This window comes from Plectropomus leopardus, chromosome 7 (genome assembly GCF_008729295.1).
Source record: "Plectropomus leopardus isolate mb chromosome 7, YSFRI_Pleo_2.0, whole genome shotgun sequence".
NCBI lineage: Eukaryota > Metazoa > Chordata > Actinopteri > Perciformes > Serranidae > Plectropomus > Plectropomus leopardus.
Window position 1 is genome coordinate 34,183,085 of NC_056469.1, and position 27,175 is coordinate 34,210,259.

The 27,175-nt window shown below is 38.4% G+C and overlaps 1 protein-coding gene across 3 annotated transcripts in view; it reads left to right on the top strand.

Annotated features, from left to right (window-relative positions):
- LOC121945439 (CREB-regulated transcription coactivator 2-like) overlaps positions 1–20,989 on the top strand; it is a 39,798-nt gene extending 18,809 nt beyond the window's left edge. The window contains exons 5-16 of one of the 3 annotated variants that reach the window (XM_042489595.1): positions 1,458–1,526; positions 2,905–3,011; positions 5,033–5,059; positions 6,034–6,113; positions 7,127–7,176; positions 7,679–7,947; positions 11,354–11,823; positions 12,514–12,807; positions 13,530–13,730; positions 17,017–17,088; positions 18,288–18,492; positions 19,641–20,989. In XM_042489595.1, coding sequence (XP_042345529.1) covers positions 1,458–1,526; positions 2,905–3,011; positions 5,033–5,059; positions 6,034–6,113; positions 7,127–7,176; positions 7,679–7,947; positions 11,354–11,823; positions 12,514–12,807; positions 13,530–13,730; positions 17,017–17,088; positions 18,288–18,492; positions 19,641–19,831 — 2,035 coding nt within the window. In that variant the 3' untranslated portion in view covers positions 19,832–20,989. The remainder of the gene's footprint in view (positions 1–1,457; positions 1,527–2,904; positions 3,012–5,032; positions 5,060–6,033; positions 6,114–7,126; positions 7,177–7,678; positions 7,948–11,353; positions 11,824–12,513; positions 12,808–13,529; positions 13,731–17,016; positions 17,089–18,287; positions 18,493–19,640) is intronic. The other 2 variants (XM_042489596.1, XM_042489597.1) reach the window with 2 other exon arrangements.
- Positions 20,990–27,175: the final 6,186 nt, after the last annotated feature.

The window sequence follows — 27,175 nt, forward strand, 5'->3', positions numbered from 1 at the left end:
AAATTACGAAAATAAAATTCGCCGAATGGAAACAAGTCCATTTTTTAAAAAAAGTTTATACGTTCCCCTGCGGTGGTATTTTATTTATTTGAAAAAGCCGTATTTTGCAAAACTGCCATGGAAACACTTTTATCACTTATAGGTCACATGATGTACAACAAAAAATCAAAGAGTCACCACAAGAGGTGTTATTGCATTGCATCATGGATCATCCAGAAGTTTTGAATCCACAATTCTGTGAAATCGTGGACTATCACCTCCCAGAAATCCCTCATACGTGGCCGCTCCCACATATAAGGGGCTCGCCTTTCCATTATGGCTCCATTACTCGCCTACGTCGCCTTCGATTGGAAATAATGATGGCTAGTGCGGTGGCTGCAATAGAAATAAACCTATTTATGTTTTTAATGCACATCGCCATGCATCCTAGGGTATTGTTGTTTTGCGTAAATCTGGAATGAAATCTGTAATCTGTCATGAAAACGCCCGAGCGTTTGAGCAGCCAGACTTTGTTGTCTTTTCTAATGGAATCAATGGGGTTTGCACTTTAAATCACACTATAGCATATCATATCTTTGTTGACTGAAAAATTATTCCACCAGATTAATTATTATAATTGATTATAATTATAATTCAATTAGATATAGATATAAAACGGAGGAAATTATAGATGGCCTGTTTGACTGGAGGTCCCACTTCGTAACACAGTAGAGCTTATTAAGGATTATGGGGACTTTTGAGGCAGTTTTTCCAGCATAATGTGTTAACAAGCAAACTGCGACCAGGCCCCAGACAAGCGACATATAAGTGGTAAATATCTACCGCAGCAATAAATATTTTGTTTTGCTTTACAGGCGTAAAAACGGAAAAGCTCAGCTCTGTGCTCACTGCGTACAAAACAGAAAGGGTTTTCTCTTATAACTGAAGTACGTCAATGTGTTTTATAAGGACATTTGCTGGTTTCTTTGCTTTGTATCACAGTAAGCAAAATATCTTCAAAGTTTTGACTGTTGGTCCAAAACAAAAGAAGACATTGTATCACAATTTTATGAGATTGTTAAAAATTACACCAAAATTAATGCACCAATTAAACACTAATTTGCAGCCTTTTTTTTAAGACATTGTGACCCCATGTGATGATGTGTAATTCATGATACTGCGTCGTATCATAAATTAAGACCACAGATAAGCTAATAGGCAGATAATTATGTTTTTATCAGTTTGAACACATGCTGGTTCACAGACACACACAGAAACTCTGCATTGTCTTCATCTGTGGCGTCATGTGACACGCCAGCCTCCCTCTGACCTTCGCTCGCTGCCTCCATCTTTCTCCTTCGTTTGCTTTCCGAGCCCACGTTCTTCTCCTTCTTCTTCCTCATTTTTTTCCTCCTCCTCTTTACGATGTTCTTGCTCGGTGGGGGAAATAACTTTTTGTTCTTGTCGATCATGAAAAGGAATTGGTCCGGAAACTTCCCGGGGGATAAAAGCCAGTTGTTTCGTCTCCCCACCACTGCACTCAACAGGTGAATCCTCCTCATCCTCTTCTTCCTCCTTTGACTTCCTTTCTTTTCCCTTCTTTCTGCTGGCCGTCCTCCAGCTCCCACCTTCAGAGTGGAAGTCTTGTCCAGGGTAAAAATTTGTGGGTGAAAATGAGAAACTTTGCTTTGAAACATTTTATTTCTTCTTTCCTCTGCTGACTTGATGAAGGGACTGAAGCTTCTCAAATCCTCACTCCTTTTCTACAATCAAAATTATTCCTTCCTCGTCTACTTTATCCTTTAGTTTCTCTCCTTTTTACTGTTGTCAATCTCAATCTCTCTCTTTTATCTGCACTCTTGTTAAAACATCTGTCAAGACCAGGACTCACTGAAAATACTCTGAGAAATGTCTGTTAGTGTCTCACTTCGCTAAGCTAAAGAGGTCATTTTTGGTTGCAGAAACAGCTGTTTTTTGAGCACTTGGTCTTCTGATATTACTTCAGCATTAGATTAGGTGTCTCAAAAGATTCAATTCTTTTTTTTTTAGTGAGTGCAAAAGGGTAGCACAAAAACAGGGTATTGTGTATTTTTGTTTAATCTTGGAATTCCCAGCTCAGCTCCTACAGTAAGTCTAAAATACACTGTGGAAACAAAGTTGTGACATTCATGCTGTTAAATGCAAAAATGCGTGATTGAAACCCATTCAAACTGCCATTTCCCACAGCCACCAAAGCATAAAAACTTGTTATTTTTGGGTGTCATTTTGGGATTTTGCCTTAGAATTTGTCATTTTTTAATAGTTTTCACTCGGTTATGTCATTTTTATCATATTTCTATAATTATAATCCACTTAGCATGTAGAATAATGAAAATAATTCAATTCAATTTTTGTGTGGGTGGGGGGGGGGTTTCAACTAAAAACATAGTGGCATCATGACAAAAACCTGTCATTTAAAGGATTTAAGTTCTGAAAATTAATGAATTTTTGATATTAACAATTAGGGGTTATGTTGGTTAGAAAAATAAACGCACATAAAGTAGAAAATCATATTAATGTATTTTGTTTTTTAAAGCTTGATTTCTAAAACCGCATTTTGTGCGCAGAGCAATCCGAGTGTGTGTAATATTAAAGCGGGCTCTTCAGGGTTAATCTCACCTCATTTTCTTAAAACATTTTGGGAAAATTTAATGTCCTGGTTACATGTGTGAGGAGAAGCCAAACATGCAAGTTTGCTTTTATGTGTTGCTACAGCTCCAGTTGTTTTTTTTCTTTCAGTTGTGATGGTTTGTTTTACATTGATATCGCATTGTGTTGGAGAATGAAGACTCACCTGACCTTCAACCTCTTCAAAAGCTCTTTTTTCTAATCTGATTCTCTCTTTCTCTTTACATCCCTTAACACCGAGTGTCTTTCACCCCTCAGGACAAACTCTGACTCGGCCCTCCACACCAGCGTGATGAACCCTCCCACAGGAGACCCCTTCACCACAGGAGGACCCACCCTCACCCCCCAGAGCAACAGACGCACCGGTGAGGCAGCACTCTAAACAAAAACACTCACAGCTACGTTCGCAGCGATTTACAGGTTTCAGGGTATTTCATGGTATGGGCATTTATGGTTGTCATACTGTGTACATTTGCTTATCTGTGTTAATGAAAAAATATGCAATCTGCGCCCCCTTCCTCCTTGACTATTGTGCAGACTTTAACACATACTTTCATTAGAAAAAATGGTTTCATGTTTCAGTTAACTTCATTTTTTTAGATTTAAGTGTATTTGTTTCAATGTAAACAAACAGGCAGTTTCATTATTTGTATTTATAGAACATCAAGAGGTCTGTAACAGAGGCATGTTTTTGTAATAGCCGAAATAGACACTTAACAGTTATAACCAGACATTAGGATTGTCAATGACCCAGCGAAGCTGTGAGACGAGAAGAAATCCATCACCTCTTGAAGAGCTCGCCTTCATCTTTAAATAAGCGTACCTCTGTCTATTTCACATTTCCTTTTTTAATTTTTTTATTATTATTAGTACATCCCAGAGAGGTAGAGATAAACCAAGATGAGGTAGAATAAAATAAAATGCTTGTAGCAGTTCAATAAAATCAGTAAACAAAAAGTTAAAGAATGTTCCCGCAAGTTGCCATCCCAACAAAGTCCATTCCAGCGCGCGGACATGTCCTACAGCTCCAGTGCGTGGACATGTCCGACAGCGTGCTCCAGCGCGGACATGTCCGACAGTCCACTCCCCTGTGCAGACATGTCCAACAGCCCGCTCCACAGTGCTGACGTGTCCGACCGCCCACTCCAGCCGAACATGTCCGACAGTCCGCTCCACCCTGGACATGTCCTACAGCTCCACAGCGCGGACATGTCCGACAGCATGCTTCACCGTGGACATGTCCGACACTCCATTCCCCTGTGCAGACATGTCCCACAGCCTGCTCCACAGTGCTGACAAGTCCGACAGTCCGCTCCACCGTGGACATGTCCGACAGCCCGCTTCACCGTGGACATGTCCGACAGCCCGCTTCACCGTGGACATATCCGACAGTCCATTCCCCTGTGCAGACATGTCCAGCAGCCTGCTCCACAGTGCTGACATGTCCGACAGTCCGCTCCACCGTGGACATGTCCGACAGCCCCCTCCACAGCGCGGACATGTCCGACAGTCCGCTCCACTGTGCGGACATGTCCAGTAGCTCGCTCCAGTACGAACATGTCGTTCAGCCCGCTCCAGCTGAACATGTCCAACAGCCCACTCCACTTTGTGTACATGATGTCAATCGTTCCATTGCTCAAGACATGCAAATTAAATCGTCATTGTTATTCTGACAAGACACAAAATGCACAGCTCATTACTTCCTTTAGTTTTTGAAACTGGAAATTTGCTTGTTAAACATTTGTCAATATATTTGTAAAAATGTTACACAGTATATACGCAATTGCTAATTTATACTTTATTTCATATTTCAAACAGAGCGCAGCTTCTCCTCAAGGCACCGAAGTGTCTGAAACAGACAAATCTGCATGTTGCCAAACTCACAAACTTCAATACTTTTTAAGTATATGCTATATCTATAAAAATAAGCATAAATCAGCAAATGTGTGATCTGATTTACACCTCAGATTTCATTCAATATTGGTTGGTGTTTTCTTAGAAATTTGACATTTCCTGAACATTTTCTACATCTGTCAAGTCTGATTGAAGGAGAGATAATCGAGATAATCGTCTGCCTTCAGCAGATTCATGTGTGAACCACATTGACAGAAGTGAGAATGGTGTGATGTCAGTCAGACGAGGGCCCTCTGTCATCAGAGTTTTTTTCCTCTTCTCCCTCTTTTTTTTTTGGATGTGATGTGGTGACCTGTTCTTTGTTAAACTGACTTTTTTGGACTGACTGAACGGCTCACAGGATAAAGATCTCAGTGTAAACAGGTTTTCTTTTGGCTGCCAGCAGAATCAGGATGTTCTGAACATAAACTTCAGCCAATATTTCCAACTCAGTAAAGACCTGATGTGTCTGTCTGTCTGTGTGATCCTGCAGGTCAGAGTGATGGAGAGGGAAGAAGAAGTGAGTTACACACACACACACACACACACACACACACACACACACACATACACACATACACTGTTGTAAGGTTTTCAAGTTCCTAAGACATAAACACAATGATTTTATGTGTAGCAAATCCATAGGCAGGTTTCCATTAACCCTGAAATTGTGCAAATTGAAATTGGTAATGTAAAATACGCCCACTTGAAACATGTAATTTACATGATATCACATAAGATGGAATTTCAGGCGATTTGAAGAGGCCATATTTCATAAAACTGCAGTGAATTAAAAAAAATATATTTATTTTAATTTTATTGGATAGTCACTAAAAGAGCTGTTATTGCATCGCATATCTCTTCAAATATTGGGCGGATCATCCGGAAGTTTTGAATGCACAATTCCTCTGTGAAATCATGGACTATCAGCTCCCAGAAATCCCTCATACGTGGCCGCTCCCACGTATAAGGAACTTTCCATTATGGCTCCATAACACGCCTACGTGGCCTTGGATTGGAAATAATGACAGCTAGTGCGGTGGCTGCAATAGAAATAAAGCTGCTAATGTTGCTTAAGTGAACTCCTGGCTGCAACCCGGCTGCTCGCGCTGCTTAAATGTTTAGAGACGAGGTGTGCTCGGACTGAAATGGTGACACAGACTTGTCATAGGAATTTCAAAATAAAGGCTAATCTTAAAAACAATCTTATGTAATTATAATTTAACTTTGCACCAATTACATTTAATCAATGATTACTGAATAAATATATATTGATCCAGATGGTGACACTACATCCCTACTACCTCCCAAATGTTAACTAAGTTTTTAACATGGTCATAGATGTTGATGTACATCTACAGGGTTTAAAATAATTTTGCAAGCTCTAAATCTTGACCTATATGATTGAAAATTCACTTCAACCCTCTAAAACACATACAGAGTAGCTTCAACACATATTTGTATGTTTACAGACTTCATTATTTTGTCCTTCAGTGTTTCCGTACCCCGTTCCCCCCATTGAGGAGAATATGTTGGATGAGGGGAAACTGCTCAAACCCTGGGACACCAAGAAGGTAAAGGCGTATAATAAATAATCGTATGTTCCTGTATTATTATTCCTCAGAGATGTTTTTTTGATCCCTTTCATTGTTTCAACACTAACATTTTAACAGATTATTTTTCACATTAGTTCTTCAGACAGCTACTGCTGAACAATTTCTTTATTTTCCCAGATGTGTTAAAACATTTTAATACAACTTTTAATTAAATTACAAAAACTATACTGAATAGTACTATTTTACAAAAATGTGTTTGTCCACAAAATGTAACTTTTAAACCTTGACTTTATCATTTTGTGTTTGAGAATCTGGTGTATAAAGAGTTTTAATGTTATCACCTCACTCATAATTTAGGAGCATTCAAAATTCTCGCTGCAAATTTCTTTTTTTTTTTTTGCTTGCTTGTTTGTTTGTTTGTTTTTGTTGATGTTGTGTTTGTTCTTTTAAGGGTAAACATAAGTCACAGTTTTTTGTGCAACTTTGGCAAACTATTTTCATTATAAAAGTAAGATTAATTTTAAACACCTGACTCACAAGCTAATAAAAACAATATTAATGTATTTAGTGACTCGTAGATTTTGAAAACCGGCAGCGTCAGTGGCAGGTGGACAAAAAAGTTAATTTCCAAACCTCATTGCGACCACTGAAACTTGATGCATCAGATTGCCCTCTGGAGACGTGATGAAAGACAGAAGCTTTTGATATCTTTTGTTCTTTACACTGATTTTGTATTTGACAAAATTGTGACAGAACTCATTAGAATAAATATAATAATAAACTATATTTATATAGCACTTTTCTTAATAAGGTTACAAAGTCTCTCTCTATCTTTATCTTATCTAAGTGTTTTCCAGAAAAGCTACAAATAAAAACAAGGCAGCAATAAATCAACAATAAAATAAATAGCAAACAACATCAAGATCACATATTAATACTGAGGAACTTAAAAAGATAATAATAATCAGAAGTAGTGGCTGCGGAGGGATGATAAAATGTTATAACTGATCATCATGTTTTTCTCTCTCCAGTTGCCTCTGCTGTCGTCCCGACCCAAATCCTGTGAAGTCCCTGGTATCAAGTAAGTCTGACAACACAAAAAACACACTCGTACACACTTTATTCACACAGCACATCACACACTGCACGATGTCACACGTCTTTGTAGAGGCCTGAAATTTGATTCGGCCCTTTCAGAAGGATCACATTGGGATTATTGTACTTCTGAACCCCTGTGGGCATTTTTCAGTTCCTCTGCTGCTTCTGTTGCTTTTGGTGTTTCTCAACTTTAATTTGCAAGAAAACACAGTCAGCGTCACTGTCAGTCTTAAAAAAGAGCTACAGAGCAAACTTTGAGGAACTCGTGCGTTAAAATAAGGAAGATAGGCGTTAAATTATGGAAATGATAAACTGGGATCAGGGTTTTTTGAGACTGCAGTTAAATATTTATGAAACAATGAATAATATCTGACTGCTTACCGTGATATTAATGCTGAAACTACTAAATTAAATCTTCAGAAATGATCATTTCTTAGTGTGTTTTAACGTCCAGAAAGATTTTAACCTCCTCCGTTTCCTCTCAGTATCTTTACGTCCCCGGAGCAGCCGTCCACGCCGGCTCATGGCGTCCCATCGGCCCTAAACACCGGCGGCTCGCTGCCTGACCTGTCCAGCCTCCACTTCCCCTCCCCTCTGCCCACGCCGCTCGACCAGGACGAGCCCGGCTACCCAGGATCCTCGTCTCTGAGCGGAGGGAGCAGCACGGGGAACCTGGCCTCCACCCTCACTCAGCTGGGCATCAACGCCGCCAACGCACAGGGAGGCAACGGCAACTTCCACCACCACGCACCAGGTACGCACAAGTACACAGGCGCATGGGTAAAAAATAATTAAAGAGCTAAAATAAGAGTACTCATTAAAACCGGGAACTGGGGAAACGCTACTGAAAGTGAGGAAACACCAGAGGCAGGATAAAACCTATAGATAGAAGGTAAAAATAAATATAATATTAATCGGAAATGAATAAATAAATCAGTTACTCTTAATGGTTGATACAGTGTAAATAAATAATAACATAACAAATAGATAAAAAATAAATTAATAAAATAATATAGCATCTAGTAAAACAGACTTAAATGTATAAATAGATAGTCAATAAAGTGGCTATAATCAATATTTAAATCACAATAATGTGTCAAATGCCCAACAAGTCCAACATATCAATGTTTAAAAGGTGATGGACTATCGTGCCTCATCAGACTACGATGATAAAAATGTTTCCTTGTCTCAAAATAAATCAAACTCGTTTGAATTATATCTGAGGGCAGTTTAGAGCTCAGATCAGATTTAGATGCTTTAGATGATTTAGAAATGTTTTGTATGTAAATAACAATTGTTCAGTTTTTGTTTTAGTCTTTAAACATTATATATGCGAAACGTGAAAGAAAGTTAATTGTTAATAAAATGTTTAAAGAAGTGGAATATGAACAATTCAATAAAGGGGAAAGTGTTAAGTTTATACCCTAAATGGACAGTGTATCTAGGGATATACAAACTGTAATTTGGAAACTAACGTTCATATTTTGTAGGGGAAAAAAAATTATGAAATTCTGTTATTTCGGCCTGTATACATTAGAAAATAGCAATGAATTAATCTTCCAAAATATTTATATGTGCTCTCGCATTTACGCAATAAGGTCAGTTCAGATATTCACTTGGACCTGATTAAGAGAAATCGTCCCATAATCAGAGAGTCACTGTTCAGTTCTTGTAGCAGCAGTTTGTAAATCCTGCTGAAGCGTCCTGAGGCAAGGCACCGAGCTGTCGCCTGCTCAGCCGTCGTAAATCTGTCCGATCAAAGTCTCAGCTAAGTGACTTGTGTGAAGGTTAGTAGAGGAAGTATGTGGGTGAGAGTGGATGAGATGAAACGAAGGGGGATGTTCAGCAGAGTGATGTTCTAAATTTAGCCTTCAGAGAGAGCGAGAGAAAGGGAGGGATTTTTTTTCGTGGGCGGAAGTGCAGTCGGAAAATGTAGCCGTCTTTTATCGCTTGTGAGGTGACTGTACCAACCGCAGGCAGGAAGCTGCTGAGCCTCGGGCTGCAGACCCACTCTCCAAACCTGAGGCTGGATCATTACTGTGCCTTTATAAGGCTGTGAACCAGATGGAGAAAGTGTCACCTGCAGCCACAGGGAGAGGCTGAAAACCTCAAAATGTCCACTTTTTAGTTTGAATGTGAAAGAAAAAAGTTTAAACTTTTCTCAATATTTTTTTAAAGAAAACAGGTTTGGAACGCTTTTTTAAAAGGCATTTTTACTTTTAATTTTTTTTTTAGATTTTTACAGAAAACTAAAACTTTCAAAAATTACAACATTCATCACAGCCAGTAAATGTAAAAACAGAAATTATTGTTGGATTTTCAAATTTCTGACAATCCTTGAACACATCATGTGGTATGCTGAAATTTTGTCTAGGCAAAGTCTGAATCTTACATGTTTGAAAAACATTGGGCAAATAAGGCATGAAAAGTCATAGAAAAGTTTTTGAAATTTTGTCCATATCAGTGTCTGAAACCCTGTTTATTGACATTGTATTATATCTAAATAGAGAGAAATACATGCAGATAATTATCATTATTGTTTTATTGCATAGCCCTAGGGAAACTACAAACTGCAGGCTACCAGCAGGCTACGCTGTGTCATTTTTTAACTGTTTTTTAACTTTTTTAACTAACAAATCTTCAAACATTAGGAGAATCATTGCTTTGTATTCTGACATCATGTAGGCCAAAATGTCAGTGACATGCCTCTGTAAACGAGCACGCATGTAAACACAAAGGGCAATATAGAGTGTATATAATATATGTCCATTTATCATAGGATAGTCAAAAACGTCATTGTCTTTAAAGACCTAAATACACTTTAATATCTGTTTACTTATAGCACATCATATAGTTTTTTTCAACATTTTGGCATAGTTTCTTCATATTCTTCAGCCTTATTTTGGGCTCTACGTGTTGTTTTAAACCAGGTCAGAAAGTAGAAACAGAACGCAGATCGTACATTGTGTATAAAAAGAGGCAGAGAACGGAGAAAGGGAGGTAGTTTAAGGTGAGGCGGCTTGTGGAGAGGTGCAGTGAGTGAAGGCAGGAGGCTGTTTGGGGACAGAAGTGATGTTTTCACCTGCTGAAATCACCTGGGGAGGAGCTGATTCCCCAAACAGTCTATTTTAAACTGGAGCCTCAGAGACAAAGAGAAAAGACTCCCCCCTGTCGAGCTCATCACTCAGCAAAGATTCGTGTTCAGAGTTTGTACCATAACAACAATAATGTGTACTTTTATTTAACAACACACAGTGACTATTTTCTGAGCATATTCACAGTTTAGGTTTGCACCATTAATTAGCAGCAATTAAAGGGGACTAATTGATGACATTAAGTGAAGCTATTAACACCTAGTCATTGTTGGCTTAAGCTGCCTCTGGATAAAAAATCACTCTTGTTTTTAAATTGGTATTAGTGATGGTTTTATTTTGAAACTGAGCTGCTCTCTGTTGGTATATTTCATCATTCATCCTGCTGGAGGTCATTCTGCAGGGACAGTTCACCTGATCTTTCAGGTGTGTTTTTGTGACAGGGTTCCCACTATCATGCAAAACCTGGATCTTATCAAAATTACATTTTACAACCCTGGCTTCCAGGTTTTCAATGATTTTTTTCTCTAATTTTTCTAATATTTTTATAGATTTTTAGATTTTGTTTTTAAATAATAATTTTAACTTTGGGGATTTTTTTATTTTTAAAAATAATTTTTAGGTTTTATATTTTATATATATATATAAAAAATTTAAATTTTTGTTGGAGATATTGTTGTAGATAGGTATTTTTCTAATTTTAAGGGTTTTGGGGTGTTTGTATTTTTTAATAATACATTTTTGAGGGGTTTGGGGTGTTTTTTTTTGTCAATTAGCTTTTCCAATAATTTTGAGTTTTTAGTGTTATTTTATTTTAAGGTTATTAATGTGTGTTTTTTTTCCTTTTTTTTGAGTAATTTTAAGGTTTTTGCAATGTTTTGTTTTTTAAGATTTTTCTGCATTGCATACTTAATACTTAAAGTATATTTTCCTGATCATACTTACTTTTACTTAAGTAACATTTTCAATGCTATGCTATTTGTATTTAGTATATATTTCTATTGCAGTCTGTCTCTGTGGATGTTGAGAGTACAGTTGTGTTCATATTTTTTGTTTTTGCCTCCTCAGGTCTCCTGGCGTCTCTACAGAGCACGATCAGTAACCCCTCCCTGCAGTCATCGCTAAGCAACCCCAACATCCAGTCATCGCTCAGCAGCCACTCCTTCTCCAACTCTTTGAGCTCCGCCTCCCTGCACTCGTCGCTCAGCAACCCCTCGCTGCAGTCGTCCCTCAGCTCCTCCCCGTCCCTGCCGTCCTCCCTCAGCAGCCAATCGCTGCACTCTTCCCTCAGTAACTCCTCCCTCCAGTCGGCGTCCAGCGGTAATCCCGGCTACAGCAGCGGCGTGGGCGGCTCCAGCTCCTGCTCCTCCTCCTACTCGCCACTGCTCAGTGGACAGGGCCAGCCGTCGCTCAGCACGTCGCCACGGAGACGGGTGCAGCTCTCCCCGCTCATCCTGCCCATGGGAGGGGAGTCACGGAGGCATCACTCCAAACAGTTCTCCCCGACAATCTCGCCCACCCTGTCCTCTATCACACAGGTAACAACCGCACGTTAACCGTTTGGTTCGTGTGCGACCTCAGTCCACCTCTGAATTTATTCTCCCAACACAAAAATAAGCCTCAAGTTAAAAGCACCCAAATTAAAAATGAGTAACAGAAAGAGAGAAACATTTTTTAGCCAATAAGAATTGGAGAAGAGAAATGTTTGAAGCTGGAAACAAGGTCCTGCCAGATTTAATGATTTTTGATCCCACAGCCATTAAAGCATAAAAACATGCATTGTATTATTTCTGGGTGTCATTCTGGGCTTTTGCCTTGGAATTTGTCATTTTAATTATTTTTCACCCGATTACATCAATATATACCATATTTGGCATATTACTGACATATCCTAGGCTATGATAATAAAAATGGTTTTTATAGCCTGATTTTGAAAGGTGCATTTTATGTGCAGAGCACTACGAGCTCTGAGGGGTTAAATGTGATGAAAGTTTGATCATGTCGGGGCATTATAGTGACAAATATTCTGTGCAGAGCTGTGCGCTGATGAAAACGTCGCTCTACCCTTTGCATTAACCTGTCTATGAGTAGTTCTACTGATGCATTAAATTTCTGCTCCAGAGTTTGAATTTCCCCGAATATGTGAAGCTGCCATAAATAACCGAACAGAGAAAAACTCCTGTTGTATTCAGCTGACGAATGGTGCTAACATCCAACCTCCTCTGCAGGGCGTCCCTCTGGACACCAGCAAACTGCCTCTGGACCAAAGGCTCCCTCCGTACCCGCTCAGCCAGTCCCACCAGCACCAGCCAGGCTCCCACCCACCTCTCCCCGGTCTGCAGGGCTCCCAGCCAGGCCAGCAGCCCTCTCCGATGAGCCAGCACCACCATCAGCAGCTGCACCGCCTCCAGCGGCCCAACGCTCAGCAGCCGCCGCAGCAGCAGTCGCAGTCCATGCAGCAGCTCCACATGCAGAACCTACGCAACTCACACAACCAGCACATGCAGCAGCACTTTGGATCGGTAGGTTGCAGGAAGTAAGATAAGGTTAACCCTTTGAAACCTGGATTGACATCAGTTTTCTTGTCATTTGTAATTTATTTACTTAAAAAAAAGGACAGTGTACATCAATTCACATTTAAACAAATGTAAATGCAGCTAGAGAGCTCATTTTCATCTGTCATCCACTGCCTGATGTTAAAAATGATTAAGACAAACATTAAACAAAAGGGCAGACAATATAATTAAGAATTTACAACACAATTTAATAGTATAAGTGGGTAAAATCTAAAATCCTAGATGTGATTCACAAATGTTGAATCCTTTGAATCCAAAGCAAATTGTTTGTTTTTTTTTCATAAAAAAAATTAATAAAAAAAATTCGGGCAGGCAATGTACTCCTTGGCAAGAAGTGTCCTGCAAATTGCAAGAAAGTACTATATGAAGAAATGTATCAAAAATAAGCAATAAAAAAATGTATTTAAAATGACACTAACCATATTTTGAAAATTACAAAATGATCATGATTTTTAAGGTTTTTTTTGTTTGTGTTAATTTCTTGGTAATTTTTGGGTCATTTCCTCTTGAAATAATTTGAAAGAGATATGCCAGTTTGCTCAGGTTTCACAGGGTTAATAGATTAGATAAAGAAAGTCAGAGTAGATTTATTGATGTCTGAAGTTCATTATCATTTTACACTCACCTGTTGAGCTTACATAGTCATCACTGTGTGTGTCTCTCTGCAGCAGCAGAGGACGATGGGGCAGCAGCTGAACTCGGCCAACTCGCAGCTGATAAAGAACGAGAGGCCGATGGATCAGTGCGTCCAGAGCTCCTCTCAGTGTCACGTCAAACAGGAAGCAGAGCAGCAGGCGGAGCAGCACAGAGCCGGCGGCCTCCCTCAGCTCCAACAGATCAGCCACAACCTGGCTACAGACCTTTACAACGTAAGTCACCACTGCACCGTCAGAGACATCCACCACTGCTTCACCATCTCAGCTCCACCGAAACTAAAACAATCAAACTTAAGTCCTGCTAGTGCCTCCTGCAGGCTGCAGAGTTTGTTACAGCCAGCTGACTCTCAGGTTACGATCCACTGCAGCACTCTGAGTGAGCGGCTCAGTGGGAGCTTATTGCTGAGCTAATTACCACGTATTCATTCATTCATTCATTCATATTTGGTTTATTCGCTCATGTCAGTGCATTATTTTCAAAACAATGACAAAAACCCATTATATGTTTTTTTTCTCAGAACATTTAAGATAACATAAGATAATCCTTTATTATACCCACAGTGGGGAAATTTGCATTGTTACAGCAGCAAAAGAACAGTACAATAGTAAAAAATAATTTTAAAAATATTGAATACTAAAAAACAAGTTGCAAAAACAGTCTAGAAAAATATATATGTAAAAAAATATGTACAAACAAAAGTATGTACTCCAGTTGCACATGGAGGATAATTGCACTTGTGAAAAGTTGCACTGTGTGTGTGTATGATGCTCGTTGTTGTATCCTAATATGAACAACCTGTGTAGGTTTTTTGGTAATAAACTGTCTCTGGCTTTAAATATTTTGGAATCAACCAAATCTTTAAATTTTAACACACGTGAGCTGATAATCAGTCTGTTTGTATGTTCTCTGAAGTTAATCTTGTTAGTAAGTCTTCATGCTCCTTTCTGTAACACAGCTTTAGTATTAGTCGCGTACGTGTTTCCCCCTTCCTCAGTGCAATTACTGAAATATGGAAGAATAAGTGAACAGTACAAATGTATGTTTCAGATGAGAAAGAGAAACATTTGTCAGATCTAAATATTTTATTCAGTCCTGCGTCATCCTGATTTAAATCATTTTGTTTTACTTCAGCACTGATTCTGTCGTCCTCTCAGATAGGACCGCTTCAGTCCATGTGGTCTCCCCATCAACACTATCAGTCTGACAGCTCTTTGTTGCTCAGACGTGGCCCATTGAGCTCCATGACCCCAAACTTTAATCACCCTTTTAACCAATTAGCATCAAGCGTGAATTCTGTGTTCAGACAACTAGTGAGGAACACTAAGAGCGCAGAAAACACACACTGATTATTGCAAACCACGCTGATCTGAGTATCCCCAAATAACCCCTCGTCAAAGAGAGTAAAATAAAGAGGGACATTGAGCAGCAAACTTGTATGAGACAACTCACTGTTTGTCTTTAACTGGAGCGACTAAATTTCATAACTGTGTTTGACAAGCAGCTTTTATCTGTTAAATCGCTTACAAAAACACTGTCATTTGGAGGTGCCTTTGCACTATTTTTTTTTTTTTTTAATTTATTCGGAAATGATGGCGTACAACAAATACAGTGGGTATATACTTAGACTAATATTTCTTTTTCTATAATTAAATATATGCATGAAAACCCACCCACCTAGAACATGGAGGACAGTCACATATATATATATATTTACATGAAAAAAATAAAATCATAAAGTAATAATAATAACAATACATTAAAAAATCATATATACGTATGCATATATACACATATACATGCATACATACATACACATGTGCTGTAGTGAAAGGTAAATAAGCTTTTGGCTGATCAAGTAATTTGTGTTAATTTGACCATGCACTGTGTTATCACTCTGCGTGTACAAACTGCGTGTACTAAACCAGTCAATCAGAAAGATTTCTCATCTGTTTCATCCATCCTCATTTCACTTTTGGTTTTTTTTCCCAAAAAGTATTGAAGCTGTCGTAGGTGTCATACACATTATTAACACGTGTTTGTGGATGCCACTGGCGCTGCGATCACATGGAAACCAAACAAACAAACAAAAAAATCAGTTTGACCAATTTTACTGCTGCCCCAAAAATAACATACTTCTATTTCATTTTAAAAAAGACAGTAACCAACAGTCAAGTTAAGTCAGATTTATCTATAGAGCACATTTAAAAACAATGAATTTTGACCAAAGTGCTTCACAGAGATAAAAAAAAACAAAAAAAAAAAACAAAACCGGTGATTGAATAAAAGCACAGGAATAAAAGTAAATTAATAAAAGCATACAATATCTTCATTAAGTCATAACACAAAAATAGCATTGCACCAACAGCAAATTTGAAATACAGAAAAAATATTTCAACAAAAAAAACAAACAGGCACAGATGTGAAAGTTGTCTGAGCTCATCTGTCAGGAGGTGTCATGTTCGTTGTGTGATGTAATGCTGAATTGATGCTATTTTTGGAGTTCTGCTGAGTGGAAGTCATTGTTACTGAGATATCTGATCACCCATTCAGCTAATAGAGCAACGCCAGGAGGCGTCCCAGCCTCTAACGCTGCAACCTCAGAGATCTGCCTGCAATTAAAGCAGCATTTCTCTGCACACGTCATTTAAACACACAGTGTAGAGACTGTTGTGGAGTCTTCATCCACATAATCTTTGTCTGTTTTTTACCTGAAAAGACGCAACATTTTTATTTATGTCAAGTTGATGTAATGCAATCCTTCCCAACCTGCAAACTGAACTGCCCTCCTCACACCTCATCAGGCAGTTTAAACAGGATCTCTGTTTGTTATATGATGCACATTTAATTCAGGTGCAGTCTAACTATCTCCATTAATCCTGCCAAATAAAAGCTGTGATTTCTCCTTCAAAAATAAGCCAGAGAAAACAGCACGAAGAAGAGAGATGGCAAACTGATCAGAAAATTAAAGTACTTTAGTTTCCTCATATTGTGTTATTGTTATTACTAATTAGAGGAAAATACAGATAAAACTGTAAGTGATACTGTGCAGGTTTTATGTACTGCCATTGCCTGCAGGGAAATATCAAGCATGTACTAGCTCTGTTCTTTAAGGGATAGTTCACCCAAAAATGAAAGTTCAGAATTAAATGTTAAAAAAATACATTATAAAACCACAAAATGTCTCCGTACTGCTTGTCTGAAGAAATCCAAGTTTCCTGAAGCCCCTACGTGCCAAGTTGTTTTGAAAAATGTTACTGGCATCATGTTTTTAGCCTTGTTGTAGCCTGGAGCTCCTAATACAGGAGCCACATTCATGTATGTGCACACGCTTGAGACCTGCACAATTCAAGTAAATTAAAAGATAATGGAGTGATTGGAAAATAAACAAATGCAGTAAATGAACTACAAGAACACAAGCAAATTACCCATGCAGAGAACGAGACTGAAATCAAAGTTTAGGATTCAATGTAACCAAGACTTTGTTTTGATGTTTTCCAGGATGCCTTGTTCAACTCTCTACTGGACGACCCGTATCTGAGTCTGCAGCTCACGGGAAAATCCAACCAGCAGGTAACCGAGCAGCACAATCACATGAAGTCATCATAAACTTGTGCAACACTGCATGATGTCACCTGCTGGTGTCTGAGCACGTAGTGTTTACAGTTGAGGGCAGAGCCAGGCCAAACATATCCATTTCATGTTTTCTTCAATGGTAGTTTTCTTTTAAAATGTCTGTTGGCTTCAGGGCCGGAGCACCGGCCATAAATCACAACGTCATCACTCTGACTCACCTGTTCCATGTTTCTCCTGAAGTATTCTCTCTGCTGTACAATCACAGAAAAAGGCAGAAAAAAATGCCCCAGAAACATTTCCTCGTTACATACAACTCAAAGAAAAGCAAACAGGTGTCAGTTACCACCTTAAACAAAGACTTCGCCCACAAAGTGAAAATAATCTTATCCTTGTAAACACGTCATCTCATAAATGCCGTGAGGAAAATTCCTAAAATTTGGCACAAACGTTGATCAAGACTGATTAGATTTTGGCAGCCAGAGGTCAAAGTTACTGTGACTTACTTTGCATCTGTCTCATTCTCATGAGTGCGATATTTCTTCATATTTGGCACAAACATCCACTTGCACTCAACGATAAATTGATTTGATTTTGGTCGTCAGAGGTCAATGTCCTTGTGACCTTGTCTCTCTCATTCATGTGAATGTGATTTCTCAAGAACGCCTCAAGGGAATTTCTTAAAAATTTGGCACAAATGTTCAGTTGGACTTAGCAAAGAACTGAACTTATTTTGATGGTCAAAGGTCTCTGTGACTTCTCTGTCTCATTCCTGCGAATGCAATATCTCAAAAACACCTTAAGGGATTTTCTTTTAGATTTTGGCACAAACGTCCACTTAGACTCAACCATGAACTGATTAGGTTTTGGTCGTTAAAGGTCAAGGTTGTTGTGACCTTGTCTCTTTCATTCTTTTGAACGTCATAGCTCAAGGAAACCTTCCAAAATCAAATTTGGCAAAAACGTCCACTTGGGCCCAAAAACTAAGTCATTTGCACTCACGTTGTGAACATCCTGTTGCTCTTCAGACCACCATCAGTTAAAACTCAAATACAAACATAGTATAGATTTTATCTCAGTCAAGTTTTTGAGTCCACACACCCGTTAAAAATACTTTATGGTGTACAAGAACTTTGTGGTAAATGATATTTTGTATATAAAGTACATCATACCGTGTGTATTTTGCTCTTCTGCTTCAGTTCACAGCAGAGAACCAGGGTGACGGTCTGTCGCTGAACCACAGCGGTCTGAGCTGCAGCAGCACCGACAAGAACCAGTACCCCTCCAACACCCAGGGCCACCTGGACCTGCAGGATCCTGGGGACCAGCAGCTCCTCAACAACCAGAACCAGAACTACGGCAGCGGAGACGGACGACACAACGTGCCCAACATCATCCTCACTGGTGAGTGTTGACTGGTATTTAAGACCGGCTGGTGTGAAATGTGTCAGAGTTTGATATTTCCTTTCTTTTCTAGTATATGATAATATATAAGTATAACATTGTATATAATGATATTAGTAATAGTATATGATACAAAAGCTTCAGCACAGATATACTGTAGTAACAAATACTGGTTAATTTAAGAACAGAGGTCAAAGTTCTCATAAATGTCTGAACAGAAGCAGCTGTTCAATGCAGGGCAGCTTTATTTGAATAGCACTTTTCATAAAACAGGGAAGTGCTTTAAAGAGCAACAAAATATAAAACATAAAATAAAATCACAACTCGGCAACTTGGTTATCAATCAGATTTCCCACTCATAATTTCAACTTTGGAGGGTCGAACTTGTTTTGAAAATTTGCACACAGGGAGGCGAAATCTGTCATTAAAATGTCTCTATGAAAGAAATAATCACAAAAACATCATCAGTCGTCTGTCGCTGCGTGATTCAACTTTTAGTGATAAAAAAAGAAAAAATTGTTTGGTGCCCTCGTGGTGAAGCGTGACCCTACGTTAGGTCCCTGCATTAAAGCCACAGACGATTTCTTGGCTTTACGTAGCTCCTGCAGAATATTATGACGACAGTATCACAGGAGCTCCGGTGAAGAGGAACGGATCGGTTCGTTTTTGAAGTCAGAGTTTCTGCTGCATGCCGAGTTCAAAGATTTGGCGAATCAACTCCGACTGTCCGTGTCGGGAAACGGATCGACATCCGGCATCAGAGTCCTGCAACACGGAGTCTGAGCTTTTCTGAGGTGCGTTCACAAGTTGTTTCATTGGCTTTTGACACTGGGAGAACACAGCAGTCATTGCCTAATTGCACGATCCAAATCTTCATCAAAACTTGCCATTTTCAGCTCGTACTTAGTCAGCTCAGAGGTTGCACTACAGGTTGGTGTAATGAGTGAGGACAAAATTGTGACCTTGTGGACCAGTTGGGAAACGCTGCTTTAAATCTTTTTGAAAAGTGATGTTTGGGGAATGAAAGAGGAAGTGTTGTGGATTCCTTTTAAAATCAGTTTAGAGATTAAGAAGTCACGTTGTTTCTGTAGTTTTCTTCCATCTTTTATTCCCTGAAAGTCAAACATGTTCGCCGTCTCTCTCTGCAGGCGACTCCCCGCCCGGTCTGTCTAAAGAGATCGCCAGCGCTCTGTCTCACGTCCCCGGCTTCGAGATGGATCCCTTCTCCCTGGACGACCCACTTAGGATGGACCCCCTGGCTCTGGACATGCTGGACGGCGACTTGATGCTCGCCGACCCAGCTGTGGAGGACTCGTTCCGATCCGACCGGCTGAAGTGACCCCGCAACCCCATCGTGCTCCCGGAGCTCGGTGGGAGTCGGCGAAGGAGACGGCCACCCGGACGGAGGTGCAGAGGACCGGGATGAGCGCCGCTCCGCCGCCCACTCACTGCTCCTCCTATCAGACGGTCTGCAGAGCGAGGTGTGGAAGTAACCTGGGAAGTCTCGGTGAGAAGAGATTTCTGTGCGAGGTCGAGCTGAAGGAGGGGTCCGTCGAAGGCACTTAACTGAAAACGCTCTCGCAATGCTTGAAGTCAAGAAAAAAACCAAGATGCTTCTCTTTTTAGGCATTAGCTTGTACGAGTCTTATCTGCATGTTAATGAAAAATGCACTCGCGTTAATGCAAACACGCAGGAATAAAACCGCTCACGTGACGTCGGCTTTTTGTAATGAAACCGTCTGTAAAAACCAGCAACGCTTGGAAGATCTTGAAAAGAATTATGCATCCCGATACGCCGAGCTCTCCAACTGGTCTCCTTCCACCCGACAGCCGTGTTCGCCATCTCTCCACAGGAAACACGACGTGTGATTGGCTTGGATTATTTCACCCAGAACTCATCCGGTTAGGAACCGAGAGGCCAATTCTCTCTGCTTTATCGGCCACTTTGACAGGAACTCAGCCATGACTTTGAGCTCTATATATTTTTAAAATGAGAGTTTTTTCCTGCTTCGATCGTCAGTTTAACAGCCTGAAAGCGGCTGTGAGATTCTCCGCAGAACAAACTGGTCAAAGAAAGTTTAGTTAGTTGACGAGCAGAAGTGCCCTCTCAGGAGTGAGTACAGTGCTTAAAGTCCCTGATATGCTGCTTCTTTTTAAGTCTCGCTTATCAGAATAATCATAACGTTGCAGCTCATTTGTGTCCAATTAAAGCAGCTTTAAACCCTCGAATGATCCTGTGATCACACACAACGCTTTCCTCAAAACGCTCCAGCTTCTCTACGCCTGGAGAAGTTCACTGATCTGCTGTTCAGGACGTTACTAAAAAACAATTTTAAAAAACAAGTTGATTCACAAAAAGAATTCACAGACATACTTTAGTCTTTAAAAATAACTTCTTTATGACAGTTTATCTATAAAAAAATGTAAAACTGGAAAAACAAAGATTTTATCAACTTTATCAGAAAGTCAAAGAAATCTGGTGACTCTTTTCTTGTTCTTTAGCGCATAAACTCTTTGTTTCTTTTAACATTATTATCAGGTTGAAAATTTAGTTTTACTTGTGGCTTTCGTGTTTCCCTACACCTAAGATAAATTTAGGGACTTTTGAAAAGAAATTGAAAAAAATTATTTTATTTTATTTTTTTTTTCAAATGAATTGCCTTTTTAAGGGCCTTAAGTACTCAAAAACTCACCAAACTTTGCACATGTATCAGAACTGGTGAAAAATCACAAAAATCAAAATGGCTCAGTAGCGCCTCCTCCAGGGAAGCCCCGGCGGTACGTTTCACCTCGTGTTTTTTCTCACTTCTTTCAAATCTTTTGCTCTTTTTCCAAAATTACATTGGCCATTTTGTCTCCTCAAAACTGCTCAAGTTGAAATATATTCATTAAAATGCATCTGCTTCAATAATTGTTTCGAAGTTTGAGCGGAGTCACTAGATAGAAAAAAAATATATAGTGGCCGTAAATGTCCACAACGTGAGAAAACAAAACATAAGACAAAACAGTTGTGAATCACTCAGTTTTTTAACTAAAATCAGCTAAAAAACTTTAGTTTTTTAACTAAAATCAACAAAGCTAGTTATAGTTTATTGCCTTGCAGTCGTTTGTGGGACACTTTTATTCAGAGCAGTTTACGTTTGAGGTGTTGAGCGCACGAGAACAAGCGTCCTGCGTGATCACGGAGAGTCGGTCCATCGTTCAGTTTCTGCTTCACTGCCAGATACTTTACTGAGAAGCAGTCTGAAGTCTGAAACTCGCCGCTGCAAAATGCAACATGCTGTATGTACACGGAGAGGAAAGGAATTTAAGAAACTCTCCTGACATTTTTTGGGTAAATCCTCTTATTCTCAAAAACCTGTTTAGATGGATATAAGTTTACAAAGATGCAGACAGTTTTTCAGCGTCGTGTTTCAGACTTTAATCTCGCCAACATTCCCTCTGACAGAGACAAATATTTTGCTAAAGAAGAAAACGCTGACGATGCATCAGATGCCTGCAGTCATGCTCAGATCATGGCTGCTTTTTTAATAGATTATGCATTTGAAAACTGAATGTGAGCTTAAATGAATGAGAAGCAGATGGGAAGCAGGGATTCTGCACACCTCGGGCAGAGAAATCACGCTGGGTGACAAATTAACGAATACAAAATATGAATATCCTGCTTCGATTCGATGTGCAGGAACCCTGAGCTCTCAAATCTGTGTCTCTTTCCCGTTGAAATGTTCGTACGACAGCTACAGTCGCCCCTCAGGCTTCAGCTTTATCGCCCTTTCAGGTCAAGTTCTTAAAGGGCAATTCCACCAACGTTTTCCCCAAAACACAAAGCCCCCCAAGGTGCCAAAAGGTCATTACTCCAGGGCTGCAACTAACTATTTCTATTATCTATTAATCTGCCAGTTTTCTTCTAAATTAATTGATTAATTATTTGGTCTAAAAAAAAAAAAAGACAGACAATGGAGAAAAATAATTTTCCAGAGTCCAGGGTGATGTTCTGAAATGGTTTTTTTGTCCGACCATAAGTCCACATAAATTAAAAGAGAAGGAAAAAAATCAAAAACTATAGAAAAGGGAAGGTAATGAGTTTACGGTTAAACAAAAAAAAAGAAAAAGCTTTCCCATTTCAGAAGCTTAGGTCAAATTCAGTTAAAAAATCAGTTATCATGTTTTTCCTGCAAGAAATATAATTAATTTCTAAAAAAAAAAAAAAAAAAAAAGCTAAAACTATAGAGAAAGACGAATAATGAGTTTATGCCGATATATAAAACAAAGAAAATTTTTTAAAAAATAATAAATAAATAAAAGAAGTCGCATTTAAGAAGCTTAGATCAAAGAATATCTAGCATTTTTGGTTAAAGAACGACTGATATTAATCATTTTTTTCTTGCAGAAATAGAGTTAAAAAATGTTTTAAATAAACTGTAGAGAAAGACAAATAATGAGTTTACAGTAATATAAAACAAAGAAAATGGAAAACTCACATTTGAGAAGCTCAGGTTGAAGAATTTTCAGCACTTTTGTTTGAAAAGGCATTAAAATTTATAGAAAAATTTGTTGATTTTTTTGATCATTTTAAAGTGAAATTTTTTGAGTTTTGGGCTGTCGGACAAAACAAAATATTTGAAATTAATAGTTAAAATAGTAAACTGATTAAAAGGCAGATTATTGGTAATAGAATCAATCCGCCTGAACGCTTCGCTGTAATCGCTCAGCAGTGATGTCACGGTGTCCTGGAGTACACCTGTGCGTCACCGCAGCCAGTGCAGGTTTTATTTTGAAGGGGTGTCACTTCCTGTGCCTTGGTCAGACATTTGAACGTATAAACCAGAAAAATTTAAAACTCCTCTCTCAGCCGTCACTGATGATGTGATGCAAACTTTTTACAACAACGACCTGAATGCAGTTTTTGGCGGGATTGCCCTTTAACCCCAGTCACTGTGATTGAAAGCCTTTAGCCCCGCCCCCTCCCTACCTGCACTTGCTGCACCTGTGTTTTCAGCCCCGCCCAGGGCCAGAGCAGAGCAACATATTTTTATGTAACAAAAGGTTAAAAAAAAGATTAATATTATTCTGACTATAAAGAAGTTTTATTTTTTAATCCAAAGTGGTCTAAATCTGTATGTATATAATTTCTCAGATAATATCTTTAAAAAATAATAAATACAGTATATTTAAGACGAGAGAAAAAAAATCTGCTTGTAGAATTTTGACGCCTGAAGTGAGTTTTTGAACAACAGCTTGTGAAATTAGCTGCATGTGTTTGTGTGCAAATTTGCAGTAAAAACATGTTATGAGATGTTTGATGCCCACCCGAAACCCCCAAAAACGCCACCGTCGCAGCTCCGGCCATCGGTTTGTTTCGTGTAACGTTTCAGTTTAACGTCAGGATGTCTTGGTTTCTGTGCGATGAGAGGCTTTGTGCAACTGTCCCTTTAATTTTATATTTGAATCGTTAATTTGGGAAAACTGGAGTCAATTTTCTAAAATGATTTTTTTTTTCATTTTTGCTTTATTATAGTATAAAACAAATTCTACAATTTGGACTGTTTGGTTGAAAATGTAAAATAGAAGTTTGTTTTTCCTCTGATGTCGCATGTCAACAGTCACCTCCTTTAATAAAAATAATCAACTTAATTTATATAACACCAACCAAAACACAGTAAGCACCATTTTTTTCTAAAAAAATAATTAGCAAATTTTTTTTATAGAAAACTTTTTTTTAATGAGTGACACCGAAACTGTGTCTAAAAAGAGTTTGAATCTGATATGTTGGCAAGAAGAAAAAGTATCTTGGGTCCTTGAAAAGTCATGAAAAAAGTTTTGAAATTTTGCCCATGAAAATGTGTGGAAACACTGTCCATTTCTGCCAGTTTATCCCCCTGAAACCCAAACTCTGACCTTTTAAACAGCTTATTGTTCGAAAAGGAAACTGGACTTTTAAGCAAATTTGGAAGGAAAACAAACACAAAAACCAAGTCCAAAATGTTTTTTTATTTTATTTTAATTTTACATAAATTTGACTAACGAAAGAATATCATTCTAGAAAGCTGGACTCAGGTTTCCTCTTTTCTATTTTTATTGATTTGCTGTAAGAATTAATTGATTTTTATTTTTTTTTAAATGGGAAAGAAAAAGTTCCTCTGACTGCTGGCGGTACCATATTTTGAAAATGCACTTCCTGTGTTATTAGAGGTTTTATTGCAGGTCTGGAAAGTTATGGAAATTGATTTCCAGGTTATAAAATGTTTGGGAAACAAAGTAGATTCAGAGAGACGCTGAGGTTTGTGGAGGAGAAGTTTAACGGGTGGATTTTAATTTTTAGGGCAGAAAAGAGACATTAAAGGAGATCGTGAATAATTATTACTGTTTAGGGTCAGAGTGAGCTGATGATGATGATGAAGATGAAGAGGATGCTGTAGAAGTGATAATCACAACTCAGAAAGTGGAATTAGGTCTCACTGTGGCCCCCTGTAGGTCAGAGAGGCGTCCCGCGGTCTTTTTGGGGACGTTTGAGCGTCTGTCTCTTCAGTGTTCAGTTTCTTGTTTTTATGGAGCTAAAACAGAAACATTTGGCATCAAAAATTAAATTTGGCACCGAAAAAGGAAACATTTGCAGTAAAAAAAAAAGCACAGGCATTAAATGTTTTCATTCTGATGTGTTTTTCAGTGACGCATTTTTTTGTCACGATAGTTAAATGTAAATCACGCCAAAAACTGAAAAGTTCAAATTGAGAAAATTAGTCAAAATTTGAAGATTCCCACAAAAAATACATCAGAATGCAAAACAAGTTTAAGAAAATAAATTAAAATAACTTTAAATTGTTTTTAAAATTTGTCACTGTCACTGCTCAAGCTGCTGGATTCATCACGTCGAGCAGAAAGTTCATTATTTAGTTATTAATTTTTCGGGAAGGGTCTTAAAGGTTCCTGTCGGCGCTGGCAGCCGACGAGATTTCAGTCAGAAATTAAAATTTTACGGACTTGGAAAAAAAAAAACATCTGAGGTGATTAAAAAAGGAGGTTGGAGCCACGTTGGATGAAAATGTTACTGAAGCCGCGACGGAAAACAGATTTGATCCGTTTGTTTTGTTCTGGTGGCGAAGCACTGAGTGTGTGAACTGTGTGTCTGAACTGCCGGCCTGAAAAAAAAGATCGGTATCGAGAAATAACATGAAAAGTTTTTGCTATAACAAGAAATATTTTTCACGTTTTTGAAAGATGTTTTGCTGTTATAAAAAGAAACTTCTCTGGTTTTAACGATATATTATTTATCTTGTTATATTGTGAAAGGTTTTACGTGATAATGCCAGAAAATGATATTGAGGTTTTTAATGGTATTTTTGCATTTACAATATTCTTAATAATGTGACAAAATATAAAATATATTTTATTATTAATTACAAGAACATACAATTGCGAGAAAATGTGTTTGTAAATATATTGAGGGTTAAAAAGATAAATGTCTTGTTATAAAATGAAAACATCTTGTTAAAATGTGAAAAACATCTTAATATAGCAAAACTTTTCATGTAATAACGAGGAAATTTCCTCGTTATTGACCGAAAATATCTGGTAAAAACATCAAAACAAACTTTTTCTGTACGTCTTCTCTCTGGCCGGCAGCTCTGCGCTTCAGTGGGATATTTTTTATTTGAAAATAATGCAAAAATGTTACCCTTAAACAAGTCTTTTCATGTCGTTATCAGCCCTGACATTATAAAACAAATCTTTGCAGCTTCCACAGCGTCAACTTTCAACAGTTTTCGTTATTCAAAGGTCAATTTAAAGTCTTTTTCTTTTTCTTCATTTCCTCCCACGTACTAATCTTTTCAGAAATACGTTGATGGTATTTATATTTAATGTAAAAATCTTTATCTGTTCTCTCAGCTGGTTCAGTATTTTCTGTGCACGCTCACTAACGTTTAGGAAGAATACAGACTGAAACGTGTCGATTAGATCAGATCAGGCGTTCATAGAAATCAGATTTAAAGTCGTTTGTGTCAAACTGTGTCAAAGAAAGTTTTCACTCTGGAAAGAAACAAGGAACAAATCAGTAAGAAAGGAAAAAGTTGTTAATTTCTGTTTTGTTTTTTTCATTAAAATGAACTAATATTCATTTTTAAAAGCACCGTCGTTTTATTTTTAAGCTCTCAGTCATTTATTTTTATAACAGCAGGCGTCACTCAGTATGAAACAAAATCATCCCATAATTTACCCAACCGTGTTTGTAGTGCTGGCGTCATCCTGTGTGTGTGTGTGTGTGTGTGTGTGTGTGTGTGTGTGTGTGTGTGTGTGTGTGTGTGTGTGTGTGTGTGTGTGTGTGTGTGTGGGTGTGTGTGTGTGTGTGTGTGTGTGTGTGTGTGTGTGTGTGTGTGTGTAGCATCTTGTTGTTATGCAATAACCATGTTGTAAGTTCACATGCAGTTCCAGACTCTGCCAGTAGGGGGAGCTGTTGACCAGCGAGGTAGTGTGTGTGTGTGTGTGTGTGTGTGTGTGTGTGTGTGCGTGTGTGTGTGTGTGCGTGCGTGTGTGCGCGCGCGCGTGTGTGTGTGCGCACGCGGCAGACTAGGGATCAGTTAAAGGCCATATTTCATATTTTTTTCATATTTTTTATTGATGTATGATATTAATTGCTCTCATATTATTATTATTATTGTTATTATTATTAATGTTATTGTTAGTT